Here is a 21,348-nt window from a genome sequence, read left to right as displayed (position 1 = left end):
ATGGAAATAACAAAAAAGTCATTATCATACCTAGCAATATTAATACCTATCAGTCCCTATTCAGACTTCCCCAATGGTCTCAAAATGTCTTACAATTAGCCTTTTTTTTTTTTTCAATTAGTCTATTTTAGTCACAATCCAAACAAGGTCACAATACATCTTATTGTTATGTTTCTTAAGAATCCTTTAATCTAGAGCTGGCTCCTCTCCTTTTTCATCTCATTTGAACTTGTTAAAGATAAATTTTTTTTAAATGCTTTTCTTATGAATATTTAGAACACAGAGAAAAACAGAATATAAATATTGTTTCTGTATCTTTTCATTCTAAGCCCAGCTACTGACCCTGAAAGCTTGGTTCTGATTTATTCTGAATAGTCAGCTAGCCCTGGACTAGCAAGCCCATGGCAGTGGGAAGTAAGAGTCTAGAGCTCATAGGAGGAATAATCATAGGGTCCAGTTGTTATACTGGTATATTGAAACTCTTAATTTTTAATAAGTTTATTAATTTTAATAATTTAAAATCTCTGAATTTTAAAATTCTTTAACTTTTTAATAAAATCTTTTAATTTTTTAAAAATTTATTTTTTAAAGTAAAAAATTTTAATAAAAATCTTTTAATTAAAATCTCAATTAAATTAAATCTAGTCTTGGTAAATTCAAAAAAACTGAAATCATTCCAGTCATCTTTTCTGACCACAGTGCAGTAAGATTAGATCTCAATTACAGGAAAAAAATTATTAAAAATTCAAACATATGGAGGCTAAACAACATGCTTCTGAATAACCAACAAATCATAGAAGAAATCAAAAAAGAAATCAAAATATGCATAGAAATGAATGAAAATGAAAACACAACAACCCAAAACCTATGGGACACTGTAAAAGCAGTGCTAAAGGGAAGATTCATAGCATTACAGGCCTACCTCAAGAAACAAGAAAAAAGTCAAATAAATAACCTAACTCTACATCTAAAGCAACTAGAGAAGGAAGAAATGAAGAACCCCAGGGTTAGTAGAAGGAAAGAAATCTTAAAAATTAGGGCAGAAATAAATGCAAAAGAAACTAAAGAGATGATAGCAAAAATCAACAAAGCTAAAAGCTGGTTTTTTTTTTAAATAAACAAAATTGACAAACCATTAGCAAGACTCATTAAGAAACAAAGGGAGAAGAACCAAATTAACAAAATTAGAAATGAAAATGGAGAGATCACAACAGACAACACTGAAATACAAAGGATCATAAGAGACTACTACCAGCAGCTCTATGCCAATAAAATGGACAACTTGGAAGAAATGGACAAGTTCTTAGAGAAGTATAACTTTCCAAAACTGAACCAGGAAGAAACAGAAGATCTTAACAAACCCATCACAAGCAAGGAAATCGAAACTGTAATCAGAAATCTTCCAGCAAACAAAAGCCCAGGACCAGATGGCTTCACAGCTGAATTCTACCAAAAATTTAGAGAAGAGCTAACACCTATCTTACTCAAACTCTTCCAGAAAATTGCAGAAGAAGGTAAATTTCCAAACTCATTCTATGAGGCCACCATCACCCTAATTCCAAAACCAGACAAAGATGCCACAAAAAAAGAAAACTACAGGCCAATATCACTGATGAACATAGATGCAAAAATCCTTAACAAAATTCTAGCAAACAGAATCCAACAACATATTAAAAAAAATCATACACCATGACCAAGTGGGATTTATCCCTGGAATGCAAGGATTCTTTAATATCCGCAAGTCAATCAATGTGATACACCACATTAACAAATTGAAAGATAAAAACCATATGATTATCTCAAAAGATGCAGAAAAAGCCTTTGACAAAATTCAACATCCATTTATGATTAAAACTCTCCAGAAAGCAGGAATAGAAGGAACATACCTCAACATAATAAAAGCTATATATGACAAACCCACAGCAAGCATTACCTTCAATGGTGAAAAATTGAAAGCATTTCCCCTAAAATCAGGAACAAGACAAGGGTGCCCACTCTCACCACTACTATTCAACATAGTTTTGGAAGTGTTGGCCACAGCAATCAGGGCAGAAAAAGAAGTAAAAGGAATCCAGATAGGAAAAGAAGAAGTGAACTCTCGCTGTTTGCAGATGACATGATCCTCTACATAGAAAACCCTAAAGACTCTACCAGAAAATTACTAGAGCTAATCAACGAATATAGTAAAGTTGCAGGATATAAAATTAACACACAGAAATCTCTTGCATTCCTATACACTAACAATGAGAAAACAGAAAGAGAAATTAAGGAAACAATACCATTCACCATTGCAACAAAAAGAATAAAATACTTAGGAGTATATCTACCTAAAGAAACAAAAGACTTATACATAGAAAACTATAAATCACTGATGAAAGAAATCAAAGAGGACACAAACAGATGGAGAAATATACAGTGTTCATGGATTGGAAGTATCAATATTGTCAAAATGGCTATACTACCCAAAGCAATCTATAGAGTCAATGCAATCCCTATCAAGCTACCAACGGTATTTTTCACAGAACTAGAACAAATAATTTCACAATTTGTATGGAAATACAAAAAACCTCGAATAGCCAAAGTAATCTTGAGAAAGAAGAATGGAACTGGAGGAATCAAGCTGCCTGACTTCAGACTATACTACAAAGCCACAGTCATCAAGACAGTATGGTACTGGCACAAAGACAGAAATATAGATCAATGGAACAGAATAGAAAGCCCAGAGATCAACCCATGAACCTATGGACACCTTATCTTCCACAAAGGAGACAAGGATATACAATGGAAAAAAGACAACCTCTTTAACAAGTGGTGCTGGGAAAACTGGTCAACCACTTGTAAAAGAATGAAACTAGAACACTTTCTAACACCATACACAAAAATAAACTCAAAATGGATTAAAGATCTAAATGTAAGACCAGAAACTATAAAACTCCTAGAGGAGAACATAGGCAAAACACTCTCCGACATAAATCACAGAAGGATCCTCTATGACCCACATCACAGAATATTGGAAATCAAAGCAAAAATAAACAAATGGGACCTGATGAAACTTAAAAGCTTTTGCACAACAAAGGAAACTACAAGCAAGGTGAAAAGACAGCCCTCAGATTGGGAGAAAATAATAGCAAATGAAGCAACAGACAAAGGATTAATCTCAAAAATATACAAGCAACTCCTCCAGCTTAACTCCAGAAAAATAAATGACCCAATCAAAAAGTGGGCCAAAGAACTAAACAGACATTTCTCCAAGGAAGACATACAGATGGCTAACAAGCACATGAAAAGATGCTCAACATCACTCATTATCAAAGAAATGCAAATCAAAACCACAATGAGGTACCATTACACGCCAGTCAGGATGGCTGCTATCCAAAAGTCTACAAGCAATAAATGCTGGAGAGGGTGTGGAGAAAAGGGAACCCTCTTACACTGTTGGTGGGAATGCAAACTAGTACAGCCGCTATGGAAAACAGTGAGGAGATTTCTTAAAAAACTGGAAATAGAACTGCCGTATGACCCAGCAATCCCACTTCTGGGCATACACACCAAGGAAACCAGATCTGAAAGAGACACACGCACCCCAGTGTTCATCGCAGCACTGTTTATAACTGCCAGGACATGGAAGCAACCTAGATGCCCATCAGCAGACGAATGGATGAGGAAGCTGTGGTACATATACACCATGGAATATTACTCAGCCATTAAAAAGAATTCATTTGAATCAGTTCTAATGAGATGGATGAAACTGGAGCCCATTATACAGAGTGAAGTAAGCCAGAAAGATAAAGACCATTACAGTATACCAACACATATATATGGAATTTAGAAAGATGGTAACGATAACCCTATATGCAAAACAGAAAAAGAGACACAGATGTATAGAACAGACTCGTAGACTCTGTGGGAGAAGGCAAGGGTGGGATGTTTCAAGAGAACAGCATCAAAACATGTATATTATCTAGGGTGAAACAGATCACCAGCCCAGGTTGGGTGCATGAGACAAGTGCTCGGACCTGGTGCACTGGGAAGACCCAGAGGGATCGGGTAGAGAGGGAGGTGGGAGGGGGGATCGGGATGGGGAATACATGTATATCCATGGCTGATTCATGTCAATGTATGACAAAAACCACTACAATATTGTAAAGTAATTAGCCTCCAACTAATAAAAAATAAATAAATAAATAAATAAATAAAAATTTTAATAAAAATCTTTTAATTAAACTCTCAATTAATTAATTATAAATAAGTACATGTAATTGTCTTCTGGCCCTACAATTCTGATTCTTACTAACTTTAAAATATGACAATGTTTTAGTGACTCTAAGATCCCCAAAATTATTTAACACACCAATATTTTCTGAACAACTAAGAAAAACTACAGTACCAATTACAGCATGAAAAAATGCTAAAATGCCACTGATTTTTAAGATGCATTCTGATTTCAGTGATATTAAAATGTGAAAAAGTGTATATTAAAACTGATGAATACAGTATAATTGTCATTGTTATTCATTTTGGCTGAAGTAGCTACTATTTGGGGAAGTCTTCAGTGAAAGGGCTTTGAAAAGGAAGTACACATTGACCCTTCTGCTAAACACCATGTCTAAGGGTCTTCAGGAAGCTCCAAATTGCCCTTCATTCTAACGAGCAAGAAGAGAACCTTCTCAGTTTAAGTACAGATATCCTCTATTTTAAGGCAACCAGGATGGGTATACCAGTCTACATAAGTGTGCTTGCTAAATATCCTATGGTAGGATAACCTATCTGAAAGAAAATCATTTATTTTAGAGCAGTCAATACCCTCAAGTTCTAAACTGTTTCCTAGATTCACCTAAGAGAGGTGTTGTTTTTTTTTTTTTTTCCTGAGAGAGGCTTATTGGCATCGATCCTGCCTACGAGGCAGGAGCAGAGTCAAAATCAAACACGTGGAATAACTGGAGCTGGAAGGATGCACTGCCAGGAACAAGAAACGAAAATGCTTTGTGTGTGTGTGTGAAGTTGAGAAAGGAAGACTGACAGCTAGAAAGCAAGCGTGCTTTGGACAGCGTGTGTGTGTGTGTGTGTGTGTGTGTGTGAAGTTGAGAAAGGAAGATTGACAGCTAGAAAGCAAGCATGCTTTGGACAGCGTGTGTGTGTGTGTGTGTGTGTGTGTGTGTGTGTAGTTGAGAAAGGAAGACTGACAGCTAGAAAGCAAGCATGCTTTGGACAGCGTGTGTGTGTGTGTGTAGTTGAGAAAGGAAGACTGACAGCTAGAAAGCAAGCATGCTTTGGACAGCGTGTGTGTGTGTGTGTGTGTGTGTGTGTGTGTGTGTGTGTGTGAAGTTGAGAAAGGAAGACTGACAGCTAGAAAGCAAGCGTGCTTTGGACAGCGTGTGTGTGTGTGTGTGTGTGTGTAGTTGAGAAAGGAAGACTGACAGCTAGAAAGCAAGCATGCTTTGGACAGCGTGTGTGTGTGTGTGTGTGTGTGTGTGTGTGTGAAGTTGAGAAAGGAAGACTGACAGCTAGAAAGCAAGCGTGCTTTGGACAGCGTGTGTGTGTGTGTGTGTGTGTGTGTGTGTGTGAAGTTGAGAAAGGAAGACTGACAGCTAGAAAGCAAGCGTGCTTTGGACAGCGTGTGTGTGTGTGTGTGTGTGTGTGTGTGTGTAGTTGAGAAAGGAAGACTGACAGCTAGAAAGCAAGCGTGCTTTGGACAGCATGTGTGTGTGTGTGTGTGTGTGTGTGTGTGTGTGTAGTTGAGAAAGGAAGACTGACAGCTAGAAAGCAAGCATGCTTTGGACAGCGTGTGTGTGTGTGTGTGTGTGTGTGTGTGTGTGTGTGTGTGTAGTTGAGAAAGGAAGACTGACAGCTAGAAAGCAAGCCTGGAGGAGGGAGAGGGAAGGCAAGTTTCTCCTTACTGGCAGAGGATCTGGCACCCACAATTTGTGTAGTCTGAGTGTGATTATAGTCCTGGGCTTGAAGAAGAGAAAGGTATTAATAGTATTTCCTTCAGTTCCACCAAGAGACCAGAGAGTCGTTCTGCACTGGAACTGGGGAAAAGAAATGTTAGTGGTCTTATCCCTTCAATTCTTTACTGAATTTCAGAGTAGTCAAGATTTATACTTTGAGTATATTAGTTGGGGGAAGCAAAAAAAACTTGAGGTGTACATTTTAGAGCAAGCCTAATGGAGCTGGATGGTGAGCAAAGGTGGTGGTATATATACATCCAACCTGGTAGAATTTGAGACTAAGATGAGGAGCTGAAAGCCTGGCTCACTCAAGAGGACAGCTCTCAAGGACAAGTCCTTACATCTTCAGAAAAACAAAAGCTATCTACAGTTAAAATACAAAGCTTGAAATTAATGTTAAAAACAAATTATTCAAGAAAATAAAGACCAATAATTTAAAATAGGTATTTACTAAAATGAGTTAGGAAAACATCTCAGACATCTTATTTCCAGATGCCAAGTATAATATTTCTTTAAAAAATGACAAAAAACATTAAGGGCCACAGAGATTCAGGACAAGACAGAGTTTATACACTGGTTAGGACAATTCATAGATGAAATAGAACATAATAAAGTTCTTTTGATAATTAACCTCCACGTATTGGCTTTAGAGCCCACCCTGCTATACCAAATTCCAGACTGATGTGGATAGTCCTGAGCATCAGAAATTAAAGTAAATGTTACAACACCAGAAGCACCTTTAGAAGCTTTTCTTTCTCATATAAGCTGGTTCATAAGATGCTATTACCTGTTTTAATTAATTCTTTAATCAGATCTTCCTTCATCTTGATGTTAATAGTAAGTTCTCTCATTTTTTGTTTAGATTCAGTAAATATGAGTTCTGAATTTCTTAATTTTTGCAAATTCAACTCTTGACTCTCCTGGAGACATTCAATCTTTAAATCTTCAAAATAAAAGAAACAAAGCTGAGAAATAAAACTAACTGCTCAGACACATTTAATACAAGTAGAGTTTAAAAATAAAAAAAGCAGACGCAGAAGCAGTCTACAAGTACCAGAGGAAGGGACAGACAGAGAAGGAAAAAACAAGGCAATTTTGATTTTAGTTTTCCAGCTTACAGTGAGTTTTCCTTTCCTTAAAACATATATATGCTCTAGTCATATCCTGCAGGTTCTGACACAGTTTCTCACTGCTCTTAGATATTCTGCAATTTGAATTTTTCTTTAATCTGAGCTACTTAAAAAACCTATTAAATCTCCAGATGGGTAGAGGTTTTCATTTTTTTCCTACTAACTTGTAGTTTTACTATAATCAGAGAATGCATTCTATCCCAGACTAATCAGAACATGGTCCCATACTGTTTGTTATATTCTGTCTTGTACCAGAACATAAATATAAATTACCTCACTGTTTTAGTTCAGCTGAGACTTTTTTCATAGTGAGACTTCCTCAGTGAAGGAGCTGGTGCACTGATTTACATTCTGACATAAGTTTCTTACCTGGTTGTAGACCAGTAACAAACGGTTCAAGGATGGTGACTATAGCACTTATCTACACTATCATACACTTTTAAAATCTATTTTCGTTTCATGTTTTAATATTATATGCATAGGCTCTTAAAAAGATGCTATTTTCACAGTGTAGGACTTATTTATCATGTTATTTATATTCTCTGTACTCGTGTTTTCACCACTCTTACCAAGAGAAATGAGCTAAAATCTCCTCATACAGTTTTTGCAACATAAACATCTTTTATGCCATTTTTAATGCATAAAATTCTCATCAGTTGTGAGCATTACAAGCAACTGCTAGACTAAGTTGGCTCTAATGCCATATACATCACTAATGGTAGGCATGGGTGCCAGTGAAGCAGTGAAGAAACACCCAATAAATTACTTAAGATGGATTTTAAAGAAGGCAAGAGTAGGAAGTCAAACTCAAGTTTGAATATAAAATCCCCATTCTGAGAGATTTAGCCTATAACTCTAGATAGAATTGATTGGTGAAAAAGCTTTATTAAGGAGTAAAAAAAAGAACAGAAAATCAGAGCACAGAGCAGAGGACAGAAAGGAAAAGCCAGGAGAGCCTCCAGATCAAGCTTCTGTCTCTGAGAATCCCTAGATGCTTCTTAAATTATTGCTTGAAGAAAAAGAGAACTGTCTTATAAATATTAGATCTAAAGTACTCGAGAGAGTCTGTGTACCTTCATTCTCCAATCCTGACTTCTGTGTTTGATCCTGAACATCATTCAATTCAACAAGTGAACAAACAGAGCCTGGCTTCTGAATCCATGAGCAACTTCTACGTCTAAAAAAGGGAAAGACCAGGACCAAAGGTAACTTGTCTGTTAGTCATTTTTAATGTGCCCTAAAATTAGTTTTCCCCCAAATTACTCTTTAAATTACGGCTTACATAAAATAAATGGAATTTACTGATATTTCACCAAGTAAAGAGATACCCCCCACCATGTTGGACCCAGTGGAAAATTCATCATGTTTTTTGCCACCGTGGAAGCAGAATTAAGAAATCCAAAATAATTTTCCCTGAAAATTAAACTCCAATCACCATAAAGATTCTAAAAACACAATTATTTTACAGTTGTTAGTCTGACGTGTTCAAATACTGGTTTCGTAACACATTAGTTGACAGTACACATAGCAAAAACCACTTAACTCTTCTACTAAAATTTTTTTAATGTAAAAAAACCCCTATTTCTGTATATATTTATTGTATCATGTAATTACGCTTATTAAATCAGTCAATATTAATATATATATATTAACATACCTAATTTCTGATTTCTCTTGGCCTTCTGACTCTTCATCATCACTGTTATCAGAAAATTGGCACTGGAGGACTTCATCCTGTTCTTCTAAACGACCCAGCAGCATCTGACTTCGTGTTCGAAATCCCGCAACTAGTCGATCCAGAGAGTATACAGAAGGACTTGTGTGGACCTTACAAGGGATTCCCCCACCCAACAACAAAAAAAAAAGTGATTTTTTAAAGTGTCTATTTTTATTATATTGCTCAAAATGTGTTTTCTAAGAGGTTATGAGACAGGTACTCTTAAAAGAGCCAATCACTGAAAACATACATTTCCCTCCCCCCACTGCCTACAAGAGAGTCAAAACTCATTTCACAATACTATTGTGTCTCAAGGATATACACTTCTTTAAGAATCTATACAGTTCTTCCTCTTCTAGAAAGCTCTTCTGGTTTCAGTTATAGCGTCAGGGAAAAACAGCACTCAAAAATGAAACCAAAAAGAGGCATGAGTGGAAACATCCCAGCTCCTGAACACAGCTCAGGCACTCCCGGGCCCATGTGAAGCCCACACACAGTGTAAGGGCACCAGCGCTGCCCTGCCCCAGCCTCCCCAGTGCTGACCACCTGGAGAATCACAGTGTTGCTAGGATCTGTCATTCCCCCCTAATCCAAATCCTGCCACATGAAGAAATCCAGGACCACTGCCACTCACTCTGCCAGGGTAAGATATTCCTGATTTGGAAATTCCAAAGTATAGACTCAGGCTTCACATGTGGTAGTCAGGGATAGCTGATTAATGCCCTAGTGACATGGGATAAGGAGATTTTCATGGACTGCCTGCAAACTTTCTATATTATAACATACTTCTTTGGGCCTTAAGTTCTCAAAAATTCACCTTGGAAAACAACAATGAATTAGAACTTGCCTTTATTTTCATTTTTGTTACCAAATGTTTACTTTCTAACCATGTCTCTATAAGTGAAAGTGTTAGTTATTCAGCCATGTCTGACTCTTTGTGACCCCATGGACTGTAGCCCACCAGGCTCTCCTGTCCATGGAATTCTCCAGGCAAGAATACTGGAGTGGGTTTGCTCTTCCCTTCTCCAGGGATCTTCGTGACCCAGGGATCAAACCCAGGCCTCCTGCATCGCAGGCAGATTCTTTACCATCTGAGACACCTATCTGTCTCTATAACCAAACCTCAAGGTAATTTATCCAAAAAGGTAAACAATAAGATCTCAGAGGAGGCATTCAATTTATTAATATAAATTATTATAAGCTATTAAAATTACAACATATAGTAAAAATGTATATACCATACAGTGTTCAAGATTCAGTTGATGTAGGTTTCTTACACATCCCCTCCCAGAAAAGCCTATCTGATACTGGATATTCCTTAATACCTGATTTTTGTGCCTCCACTGTTGGTCACCTGATAAGGCCATGTGTCACATCAGCACCATGATGAATGGGGGTAAAGTTTTCTATGTGGCCTCCCAATTCTGGGATATGGGGGAGGGCAAGGGAGTTTATTTACAGAAGAACCAACTCAAGAAGTATTTATCTAACAAGCACATGGTACCAAGCATGGCCATCTGCATTATAACCAATAGAATTCAAGGTTTCTCTTTGCTGGGGGTGTGGGTAGGGGGCTGAGAAGGGGTTTATTTCAGGAGCAAATAAAACTTTTTGTTTAGAATCAAGTTTTGTTCTCTAGGATTTCAACTGGCTTTCAAATGTTCTTTTTACAAAGAAAATCAAATGACCCAGCTTAATCATGAAACAGGCTTTGCCACAATGAGTAAAAAATTCAGAAAATTAATTCGTTAGCAGTCACTCCACACAAAAGAATGGTTAACCCCTTCTGGCTCATAAAGCCTTCTATAATCTGTCCCCTTGCTACCTAAGTGTTGGATCCTGCTTTCTTTAGTTGCTTCTGCACTCCCTGCTCCCCAAAGACTATGCTTGCATTTTCAACCATACCCTAAGTAACACTGATCATTATGTAAATACTCAATAAGCTGGGTAATAATTCAGATAATTGAGGTATATCCAACTAGAAAACAATTTTTTTTTATTCTAATTGTGTTTTCTGAATATTACACAGCAACAGGACTGGACAGAACTTTAAAGATTACAGTTCAACTCATCCCAGGTTTAACTCTTCTCTGTAATACTGCAAATTATCACTTAGCCTCTGCTTAAACAAATTCACTGTGGGGACCCTATTAAGCCCTGAGACCTCTAGTATTATTTTGATAGTTTTCACTAATAAATCCCTCTTTATATTCCCTTAGCACTGCTTTTCACTGGTCCTATTTCTACAGACAAAGTCTAACAATAATGATAAGCCTTCAAACATATAAACACAGTCATTATGTCCCCATAATTCAGACTAAATCTAGAGTTACTTCAAGATTTTCCCCAAGGTCCTACAGCAACTTGGTTGTTTTCCAAAAATAATCTAATTTGACTTAAGGTGTTATACCCAGACTTGAACGTAATATTCTCAATCATCATACATTAAGATAATCTCTTCTCACTAGTGATGCATTTGATTTTGTTTCATTAGATGTGCTGCAACTCATTTACCATAGATTGTGGCTTTCACATATTTAATTTTGTAGTTGAATTTGAAAGTTTCACAAAGGTTCATGAGATGCAACTTGTCATTTTGCTACTATGAAGTTGCAATGTTTCGCTGGAATGAGTGTTTGGTTGGCAAGGGAACCTGCCAAGAGAACCTCATGTAAGCAAAAAAGTGATTAAAAAGCAAAATTAATTATTTGGTGGGGGTAGGAAATTGCCATTGTGTGAAAGATAAAATCTTAGTGAAAAGTAAAAAGGCAGCTGACTTCAGTGTAAGGGATTTAATGCACAAGAATTCTGTGACTCAATAAAAATGTAATTCATTCAGGAAAAAGAAAAGATTATACAGGTATTACCACTTTTGTGAATTTGGAGATTCCATAAGGTTTTAAAAATATATCCCTTAAGAACATTCTGGGTGGTTTTCTTACTATACAATTATGTTAAGTACTGAAAGTGAAATTATTTACCTACTGCTTTTATTTCCTTTTCATAATTCCATATTTCATCAAATCTGTCATCGACTAAGACACATCACAAAAGAAGAAAAGCTATCATCTATGAAATACCATCAACTGTAAAACATATTCTACCATCATAGTTGATAAAGTGTGAAAAAAAGAGTGAGGCATATAATCAATGAAAAATAGTAGCATCATCAGAATATGTGGTGTTATTTTAAACTTATGTAATGACTGGTACCAGCTTCGTATTTTTTTTCCTTCCAAAGTACCATTTTGGTGTGTATAACACTGGCATTTGGCTTTAATTATATCATATTAATCACATTAAGAAAACAGAAACCTCTGTTACATTTTTTCCTTAAGTTTAAATCTAGGTCAATTTTACATTTCATTAGATGAGTTTCCAGTATCTGTTAAAACAAATGAGCCCCTTACTCTTTTTTTTTCTATTAATTTGATAAGTTATATTATTATATTTAGTTGTGAGAGGCAATTTCTTTAGGATTTCTACTTAAGTAGGTAAGTCCCAAAATTCCATTTTGGTGTTAAACCTTTTAGATTAAGAGATGGTTGAAAACAAATGTGTGACAACAGGAAAAAGTACAAAATGACATGCACTTAGAATGTTATTACCCATCAAAATCATGATATATTCCAGAAAATTTAATGATTGTCAAGTGTTCATGATACATTGTGAGAAATGATAGCTATAAAAGTATATATACAATTATCCTTCAATTAAAAAATAAAAAAAATTTTTAAAGTGTCCAAAGTAGGTGCATCTAAATAGAAATTTAGTATTAACAAACAAAAAGTGTGTGTGTGTGTGTGTGTGTGTGTGTGTGTGTGTAGCATTGACAAATATAAACTGCCATGTGTAAAATAGATAGCTGGTGAGAAATTACTACGTAACACAGAGAGCCCAGCTTGGTGCTCTGTGATGACCTAGAGGGGTGGGATCAGGGGAGTGGAGCCAGGTTCAAGAGGGAGGTGATATATGTATAGTTATAGCTGATTTGCATTGCTGAATGGCAGAAACCAACACAACATTGTAAAGCAATTTTCCTCCAATTAAAAATAAATGTAAAAAGTACATATATATTTATACATACACACATAAGTAATATATTTTTTAAAGAAATAGTTATTTATTTGGTTGCACTGGGTCTTAAATGTGGAATGTGGGATCTAGTTCCCTGACCAGGGATCGAACAAAGGCCCCCTGCATTGGGAGCTCAGAATCTTAGCCACTGGACTACCAGGGAAGTCTCAGTAATTTGCTTTTAAAATAAATAAGATCCTTTCACTGTTTCCCTCCAATATATCCCTTGTAGCTCAGTTGGTGGGCTTCCCTGGTGGCTTAGATGGTAAAGAATCCATTTCCAGTGAGGGAGACCTGGGTTCAATCCCTGGGTTGGGAAGATCAGCTGAAGGCATGGTAATCCACTCCAGTATGCTTGCCTGGGAGAATCCCCATGGACAGAGGAGCCTGACAGGCTACATCCCATGGGGTCGCCAAGAGTCAGACACAACCAAGCAACTGAGCACAGCACAGCTCAGCTGGTAAAGAATCTCCCTGCAACACGGTAGACCCAGGCTCGATTCCTGGGTTGGAAAGATCCCCGGGAGAAGGAAATGGCAACCCACTCCAGTATTCTTGCCTGGAGAATCCCATGCACAGGAGAGCCTGGAGGGCTACAGTCATGGGGTCCAACAGCTGGACACAACTTAGCGACTAAGCCATAGGAAATAAAACTCTTTTTGTAATCAATTAAAAAACTTATTCAAGGACTTCCCTGGTGGTACAGCAGATAAGAATCCACCTGCCAATGCAGGGGACATGGGCTCAGTCCCTGGTCTGGGAAGATTCCACATGCCAAGGAGCAACTAAGCCTGCACACCCCACTGAGCCCACTCTGCAGCCCAGGAGCCCCAGCCGCCGAGCCTGCGCGCTGCAACTACTGAAGACCAAGCGCCAAGAGACTCTGCTCTGCAGCAAGAGAAGCCCTGTCACGGCAATCAGAGCAAGCCCAAGTGCAACAATGAAGACCCAGTACAACCAAAAATAAATATTTTTTAAAAACCGATGAAACCATTGTCCCCCTTTTGCTTTGAGAGAATTTTAAGTTGAAATATTTCCCTTGTCAAGATTGTTTTTACTTCAGAAAATATTAGAGCTAAATTCCAAAAGAAAATATTAGAGCTGGAAAATATTAGCCCAACTTCTGCCAAGGAGACAGAAATCCAGAAAAAAAATGAAATGATATTTCAGATGTCTTCTTTGGCTTAATTAAGCTAGTTTTGGTATTTAACATGAAATTCTCCTCTCACTCTAGAACAATGGAACAGGAAGCAAGGCTTGAACAAGGCTTGGTGGGCTTTGGGTCTTCCCATACAAGCCTGTGTCTGCTGCAGCAGACTAAGCAAGAGAGGGGCCGAGAGTCCTGGACACACAATAGGAGAAACAGAACTCTCAAAACTGCCGGTTGTATTACCTTTGCATTTTCTCCCTTTTCCCCTTCTTTTAATGGCTGGAAGCCACTAAATTTTAAAAACAAAACTAAGAATTTGCTAATTTGAATACATATGTCTGTCCATAGTGAAGGAAATAGCACTGGGAATAAGTGTTTCCCTTTGTCAACATAAGGGGCTGTCCCTGGTCAGGATCTTTTCCTTCCATGTCATAGCAATCTTCTGGCAAATTCACTGGTTCTTTCTTCCCATTTCATTTTAATCCCACTTGGTCACGAGTAAACTTGGAGATCACCTGTAACCACAGAGGAGCTACAAGTCTTATAGTGTATCTGCCCTCTCCTAAACTATGGTAACCACAGAATATGTTTTCCAAACTAGAATCCGTGAAAGTGAAAGGGGGCAATAAAATTAATTAAAAATTAAAAAAAAAGAATTTGTTAATTTGAAACAATAACTGTGGAAGTTTTTATTGCAATCACGGCTGTTTCAGGTCTAATCAAACAACTAGAGATAAGAACAGAGGGGCCTAGCTCCTTCTCAATACGCTGTGCAGCTGTCTCCTCAAAGAATGTGTGTGCGAGTGTGTGTGTGTGAAAGTCTAGTAAAAAAGAGAAAGAAACAGACACTGAGAGAGATAATAAATGTCTAACTTTTATAATCAGAAAAAAATGTTATTTTTATAAAATAAAAGAATGTACAGAAACAGGAAATTCACATTACTAGCCAAGAGTAAAAAAAAACACCAACTATAGATTTGATATATAATTATTAAGTAGAATTAATATCCAATTTCCAATTGGATATCCAATTAATTAATTAATATCCAAAGATATCCAATTTCAATTCTATAAAGAACTTATCTTTCTTCTTAAATGTCCTATGAAAATTTACCATACATTCAACCAAAAGAAAATAGCAATAACTCTAGAAAGTTCAACTGAAATTAATAGTAGCAAAAGTTTAAATTTTAAATGCAACCAGTTGAAACTGAAAACTCTACAGTGACAGTAACATCTGTCTCACTCACTCTGAGGCACAGAGCCGGGGACACAGGAGAGGTGGCCCGTAAACGTGTGCGTGTCAGGACGCAGTGTGCCGGCACTTTTGGAGGCACAATTTCACGCAAGACCTCTCTATACCCCTCACAGGTCCCCCCCATTCTGACAGATAAGGAGCCTGGGGTTCACACCCAAGCCTGCCTGACTGCAAAGCCTATGACACCTCTCACATTTCTTATCCCTTGGACTGTATCCAACACATTGATCTTAAATAAATCATTTCCTTTCCTAAAATTAATAAATAGAAACCAAAATTCATGAGTCTGTTAGTCTTTTCCATGGTGGAGATTCCTTAATCTTGATTTTTCAAGAGAAATCTGTGCATCCACATATATATACACATTTTATAAATAAAATTTATAAAGTAAAATTTAAAAATTAAATGAAACTTCATACTGATTTTTATACAGTCTTAATTATGTCAGAGGGAGAAGGAAATGGCAACCCACTTCAGTATTCTTTCCTGGAGAATCCCAGGGACAGAGGAGCCTGGTGGGTTGCCGTCTATGGGGTCGCACAGAGTCGGACACGACTGAAGCGACTTAGCAGCAGCAGCAGCAATTATATTAGACAAGATTGAATAATACATGGATATCATTTTGAAAATAGACCAAATAAGTCAAGATAAATACACTGTGATATAATATAGTATACAACCTCAAAAGAAACAAGTTAATGCTTAGACTTTACCTTCCTGGAATCCAATCTTGCTGGAATATAAATATAATGCCCCAAACGAGTATCAAATGGTACAGTGTATGGTCTCTTTTCAAGTGTCCTGGTATCTGGCCCATCTCCACAAGTTTCCTTTACTGAAGAAGTCATTGACAGGTTAAGTTTTGTTAGTTCTTCACTCAGTTGATCCACAAGAAGTTGTTGTTCTATTATTTTTTCATTCTTTGTAGAAGAAAGAGAAGAATTTTAAAAATGGAGAGCCTCAGTATGAGTTAATGATTAAAAATAAATTGTACATTGATCACAAAATCACAACTACCTTAACAAAACAATAAAACCTAACTTATCCAGAGATTAGCCTTCTGGGACTTCCCTGGTGGTCCAGTGGCTAAGATTCCACAATTCCACTGCAGAATTCCACAATTCCACTGCAATCCCTGGTCGATAAACTAAGATCCCACCTGCTGTAAGGTACAGCCAAAAAAAAAAAAAAAAAAAAATTCTAAAAACCAACCAACCAAACAAAACCCCAAAGACTAGCCTTCTGCTGTTCACAAGAATTTAGGATTGCCCTGAGTGTTAAAAACTTGTGAATAGTAAGCAGGAACAAATACAGCTAATGAGTTAGAGCAAGATACTGCCCCATACACTGTGATTGGTTAGCTTGCCCACCTGAAGCACTATGATTAGCTGATCTTTATAAAAGTCTGAACTTTCAGAGTGAAATCCAAGAAGTAACAAAACACTAGAAAGTTGAAAAGTGTAGAAAACGGCAAACAGCTAAGATGACAGCAAAGGAGACAGAAAGTGGTAACAGGTGCAGTGAAGTGAAAGCCTTTACTCAGTGAAAAAGAAAGCCACAAACAGAGGTAAAAGACAGGCAATTGAGAGTCGTGGGAGAAAGAACTTGGAAATCAAAGGCAGAGTAAGTTGTTTATGGGTGCATGGGGGAGAGAGAGAAACACTATGTGTGGTTTAGCTTTCTGTGTATCCTCTAAAGAAAAATTTTGAAGCATGTAAGTTTTGTTTTATAAGCACAAAATTATATAGAAAAGAGTCATTCATCTTAAACACTTCACATGTACTACAATGTTTAGATAGGGGAAAAAAAGCAAACCCTAAGGTTTCAATGTGTTAATGCTCAACTATAAAATGTAACATTATTTTAAAAACCACATATTCAGATAGTTAAAATATAAAACAATAGCATATAAGTTGAAGGGGGATACTAAATGGAGTCCTTTTATTCTTCAGGGAAAGGGTAAAAATACCAATTAATATTAGACTGTTTTAAGTCAAGGGTGAATGGTATATACTCTCCAGGATAACCACTAAGATCAGTGAAAGTACAACTTTTAAAGCAATTAAATCCAAAAAAAGTAAGGAGGAGAGAAAAATGAATATAGAGCAGATAGGATAAGTAAAAACCACAATGGTGTGATTATAACCAGAATATAAGAGTAATTATATTAAATTCAGAAACGAACTCGCAATCCAGTTAAAGGATAAAGACTACCAGAAAGAACTGTAAAACTGTCTAACCTGCTAATTGCAAAAAACATAACTAAAATCAATAAAGAAAGATTAAAGAGAAGATGGAAAAAGAGATACCATGTAAATATTAATCAAAAGAGTCCTTTTAAAAGAAAGAAAGCTGGTATAGCTATGTTAATATAAAATAGACTTAAATGCAAAAACCATTGGGAGATAAAATGAAGTTAAAAAAAGGTCAATTCACCAGGATGCTGTAACAATTCTATATTTCTATGTATTTAATAACCCAGCTTCAATATATACAAAATGTAAAAATTGTATTTGCAAGACAAATCCAAAAATTATAGTAAGAGATCTTAAAATCCCTCTAAAATACCAATAGGACAAAAAAAAAAAAAAAAAAACCACAAAAAAGTGAGTAAAAATATAGATTTGAATAAGAGGATTAACAGAATTAGGAGAACCCAATGATTACAGAATACAAATTCTTTTCAAGCATATCTGTTATATGTACAAAAACTGGCCTTATGCTGAGCCATAAAGCAAGTCTCAACACAAAGAACTGAAGTTGTGTGGACAACAATGCAATTAAGCTAAGAATTAATAAAAAGAAATCCTTCATGTGTTGGAAATAAAATAACTAACTATATAACCCACAGGTCAAAGAAAAAACTCACAATAAAAATCAGGAAAAATTTTGAGCCGAATGAGGAATACAGATAAAGATAAGCTTAGGAGGAAACATATAATTTTAAATACATATATTATAGATGGCTAAAGATATACAGAAAGGCTAAAAATCAATGAACTGAGCACCCATCTAAACAATTCAGAAAGATAGCATAGGATTCTATGCCCCTAAAAAAGCAGGAAAAAACTAAATAATAAAGATAAGGGTAGAAATTAATTAAATAATAAATAAACATATATCAGAGAAGACCATCAAAGTCAAGAATGGCTCTCTGTGGGCTTCCCCAGTGGCTCCGTGGTAACGAATCCGCTAGCCAATGCAGGAGATACAGGTTTGATCCCTGATCTGGGAAGATCCCACATGCCTGGGAGCAACTAAGCTCATGCAACATAACTATAGCCTGTGCTCTAGAACCCAGGAACTGCAAATATTAAGCCCAGGTGCGGCAACTACTGAAGCCCATGCGGTCTAGAGCCTGTGTTCGAAAACAAAAGAAGCCACTGCAATGAGAGGTCTGTGCACTGGAGAGTAACCCCCACTTGCCACAACTAGATTGAAACACTGGAGCAAAGCAACGAAGAGCCAGCACAGACAAAAATATGTAAATAAAGAAAATTATAATTTTAAAAAAAGAATTTAGTCTCTGAAGAGACTTAAAAAATTGATAACCCTCTGGTGAAGCTGATCAAGGAAAAAAAAAGAGAGAAGGCACAAATAACCAGGAATGAAAAACAGGATTATCATTACACGTCTAAAAGCATTAGAGATGAGACTATTATAAACATTTCAACGTATTTATTGAAATATGCAACAGCTGTCACATTCTTAGAAAAACAGACCTTACCAAAAAGGGGCAAAAGGAAAATGTGACTGAAGTCATATTAAACATTCCACAGAGAAATTTTCCAGGCCCAAGTATTTTTCAAGTGAATTCAACCAAATATTTAAGGAAGAAATAACACCAATTCTTCACACACTCTTCCCAAGTATAGAAAAAGAAGGAATGCTACCTAAACTATATTATCAGGTTAACCTAATTTGTTACAGTATCTGACAAGAATATTTTGAGAAAAGAAAATATACACATGAATAGACATGCTAAAATCCTAAACAAAATAATTACAAACTAAATCAAGGACATTTGTAGAAAAGAGTAAATTAACACAGAAGACTTGACTGCTATCCTTTGAAGGACCTGCATACAAGGTTATTCATTGGCTGGTGTCTGGGAACTCGGATCCTAACAGGGTTCCCAATACCCTATCGAGTAAGAGTGGCTCACTGAGCTCAAAGTGTTTGTGCAGACCAGGTGGTTTATGTTGAACACCTGCTTTCCCTTCCTTCTGTTAGTCTGGAATTCTGGTAGATGCTGGTCAGAGAATGCCTTCATGGCCAGTTCTCAATAAAACCTGAGTCTCCTCAGCACACAACACTTCTCATGAGTTGTCACAATCTTTGTTGGGGGAGTTAAGTACATGTGGGTGACTCCACTGGGAGACAGTTCTTGGAAGCCTGTGCCCGATTTCTTCTGGACTTGACTCTATGTCCCTGTTCCCTTTGCTTTCTCTTATTAGGCCCATGCCTAATAAATCTTAGGTATGAGCACAACTGTATGCTGAGTGCCCCAAGTACAGCATCCAACCTGAGGGTGGTCTTGGGAACCCCCAGCCTAACAATACATCCTGCCGAAACTAGAGAAAGCCCAGGTGCAGCAACGAAGACCCAGTGCAGCCAAAAATAATTTTAAAAAGAAGATACCCAAAGACCAAAAAAAGAAAAAACATGAAAAAGTGCTCAACTTCACTAGCCATCAGGGAAATGAAAATTAAAACCACAATAAAATAACATTACATACCTGCCATACACAACTACTGAGCCCACACACCCAAGCGCCCATGCTCTGCAAAAAGAGAAGCTACTGCAAATGAGTAGCCCCACTCTCCACAACTAGAGAAGCCTGTGCGCAGCAAAAAAGACCCAGCCCAGCCAAAAATAAATAAATAATATTTTAAATTAAGAAATACATTTTTAAAAACACAATAAAATAACATTACATACCTACCAGATTGCCTAAGATCTAAAAAATTCACAGTAACAAATGCTGGCAAGCAAGTGGAATAGCAGGAATGCTCATACAGTGCTGGTGCAAGTTTAAACTGGAAAATAAGTCTGGTATTATTTACTAAAGTTGAAGATTTGCCTACCATATGTATGACCTAGCAATTCAATTCCTAGGCACAAATCCAAAAGAAATGTGTGTGTGTGTGCACCAGGGGACATGTATGAGAAAATTCATAGGGAAAAAAAATCTATCAACAGTAAAAAGAAAAATAAATTGTGAAATAGTCATACAATGATATCCTATACAGCTATTAACTAACCAAGCTACAGCTTCACACAAAAACGGAGATGAAGCAGAATAGACAAAGTGTTCAGTAAAAGCAACCAGATACTAAAGAATATATATTGAATGAGTAAATTTATAAAAATTCCAAAACTTAAATTGCAGAGTTCAAGGATACATAGTAAAACCACAAAGTAAAGCAAGGAAATTATCACTATCAAAGTTAGGAGACCAGCTCTCTCCGAGGAGAGACTAAGTGCTTCTGGGGCTAGCAGTTTGCTGTTTCTTGAACTGGTGGTGGTTACCTAGTTGTTCTCTTTGTGATAATTTACTGAACAACACATTTTAGTTTATATATGTTTTCAGACAGTAAAGAATCCGCCTTCAATGCAGGAGACTTGGGTTTGATCCCTGGGTTGGGAAGATCCCCTGGAGAAGTGAATGGCAACCCACTTCAATATCCTTACCTGAAGAATCCCATGGATAGAGTAGCCTGGCAGACTCCAGTCCATGGGTTGCAGAGTCAGATACGACTGAATGACTAACACTACTTTCACTATGTTTTTAAATTAATACAGAGATAGAATGGTTTAAAAAGAAGAAGAAAAAAGTAATGTCAAAATCAAAGTCTAATTTTTCTTGGATTAGATCATTATTCAGGACAGTAGTTACTCCCTGATAGGAAGCTAAAGGCTTTAAATGAAATGAACTGTATGGAGGACGGGAGGGTTCACAGCCAGGGTGTATAATACTGGGTTGGCCAAAATATCTCATGGAAAAGTCCAAACTAAATTTCTAGCCAACCCAATACTTAGGAACATACCATGTTACACTGCAGGCA

General features: G+C 36.7%; 1 protein-coding gene across 9 annotated transcripts in view; it reads right to left on the bottom strand.

Moving 5' to 3' along the window:
• KIF27 (kinesin family member 27) overlaps positions 1-21,348 on the bottom strand; it is an 85,324-nt gene that overhangs the window by 40,364 nt on the left and 23,612 nt on the right. For all 9 annotated transcript variants that reach the window (XR_011484992.1, XM_070459561.1, XM_070459560.1 and 6 more), the window contains 4 exons: positions 15,994-16,200; positions 8,736-8,905; positions 8,152-8,255; positions 6,736-6,891 (listed from right to left, as the gene is read on the bottom strand). Coding sequence is in view for 8 of the 9 variants with exons in the window: in XM_070459561.1 (XP_070315662.1) it covers positions 6,736-6,891; positions 8,152-8,255; positions 8,736-8,905; positions 15,994-16,200 (637 nt within the window). In the remaining variant the exon portion in view is untranslated. The remainder of the gene's footprint in view (positions 1-6,735; positions 6,892-8,151; positions 8,256-8,735; positions 8,906-15,993; positions 16,201-21,348) is intronic.

The sequence above is a fragment of the Odocoileus virginianus genome, chromosome 31 (assembly GCF_023699985.2).
Source record: "Odocoileus virginianus isolate 20LAN1187 ecotype Illinois chromosome 31, Ovbor_1.2, whole genome shotgun sequence".
Taxonomy (NCBI): domain Eukaryota; kingdom Metazoa; phylum Chordata; class Mammalia; order Artiodactyla; family Cervidae; genus Odocoileus; species Odocoileus virginianus.
This window is presented reverse-complemented; position numbering and strand designations above follow the sequence as displayed.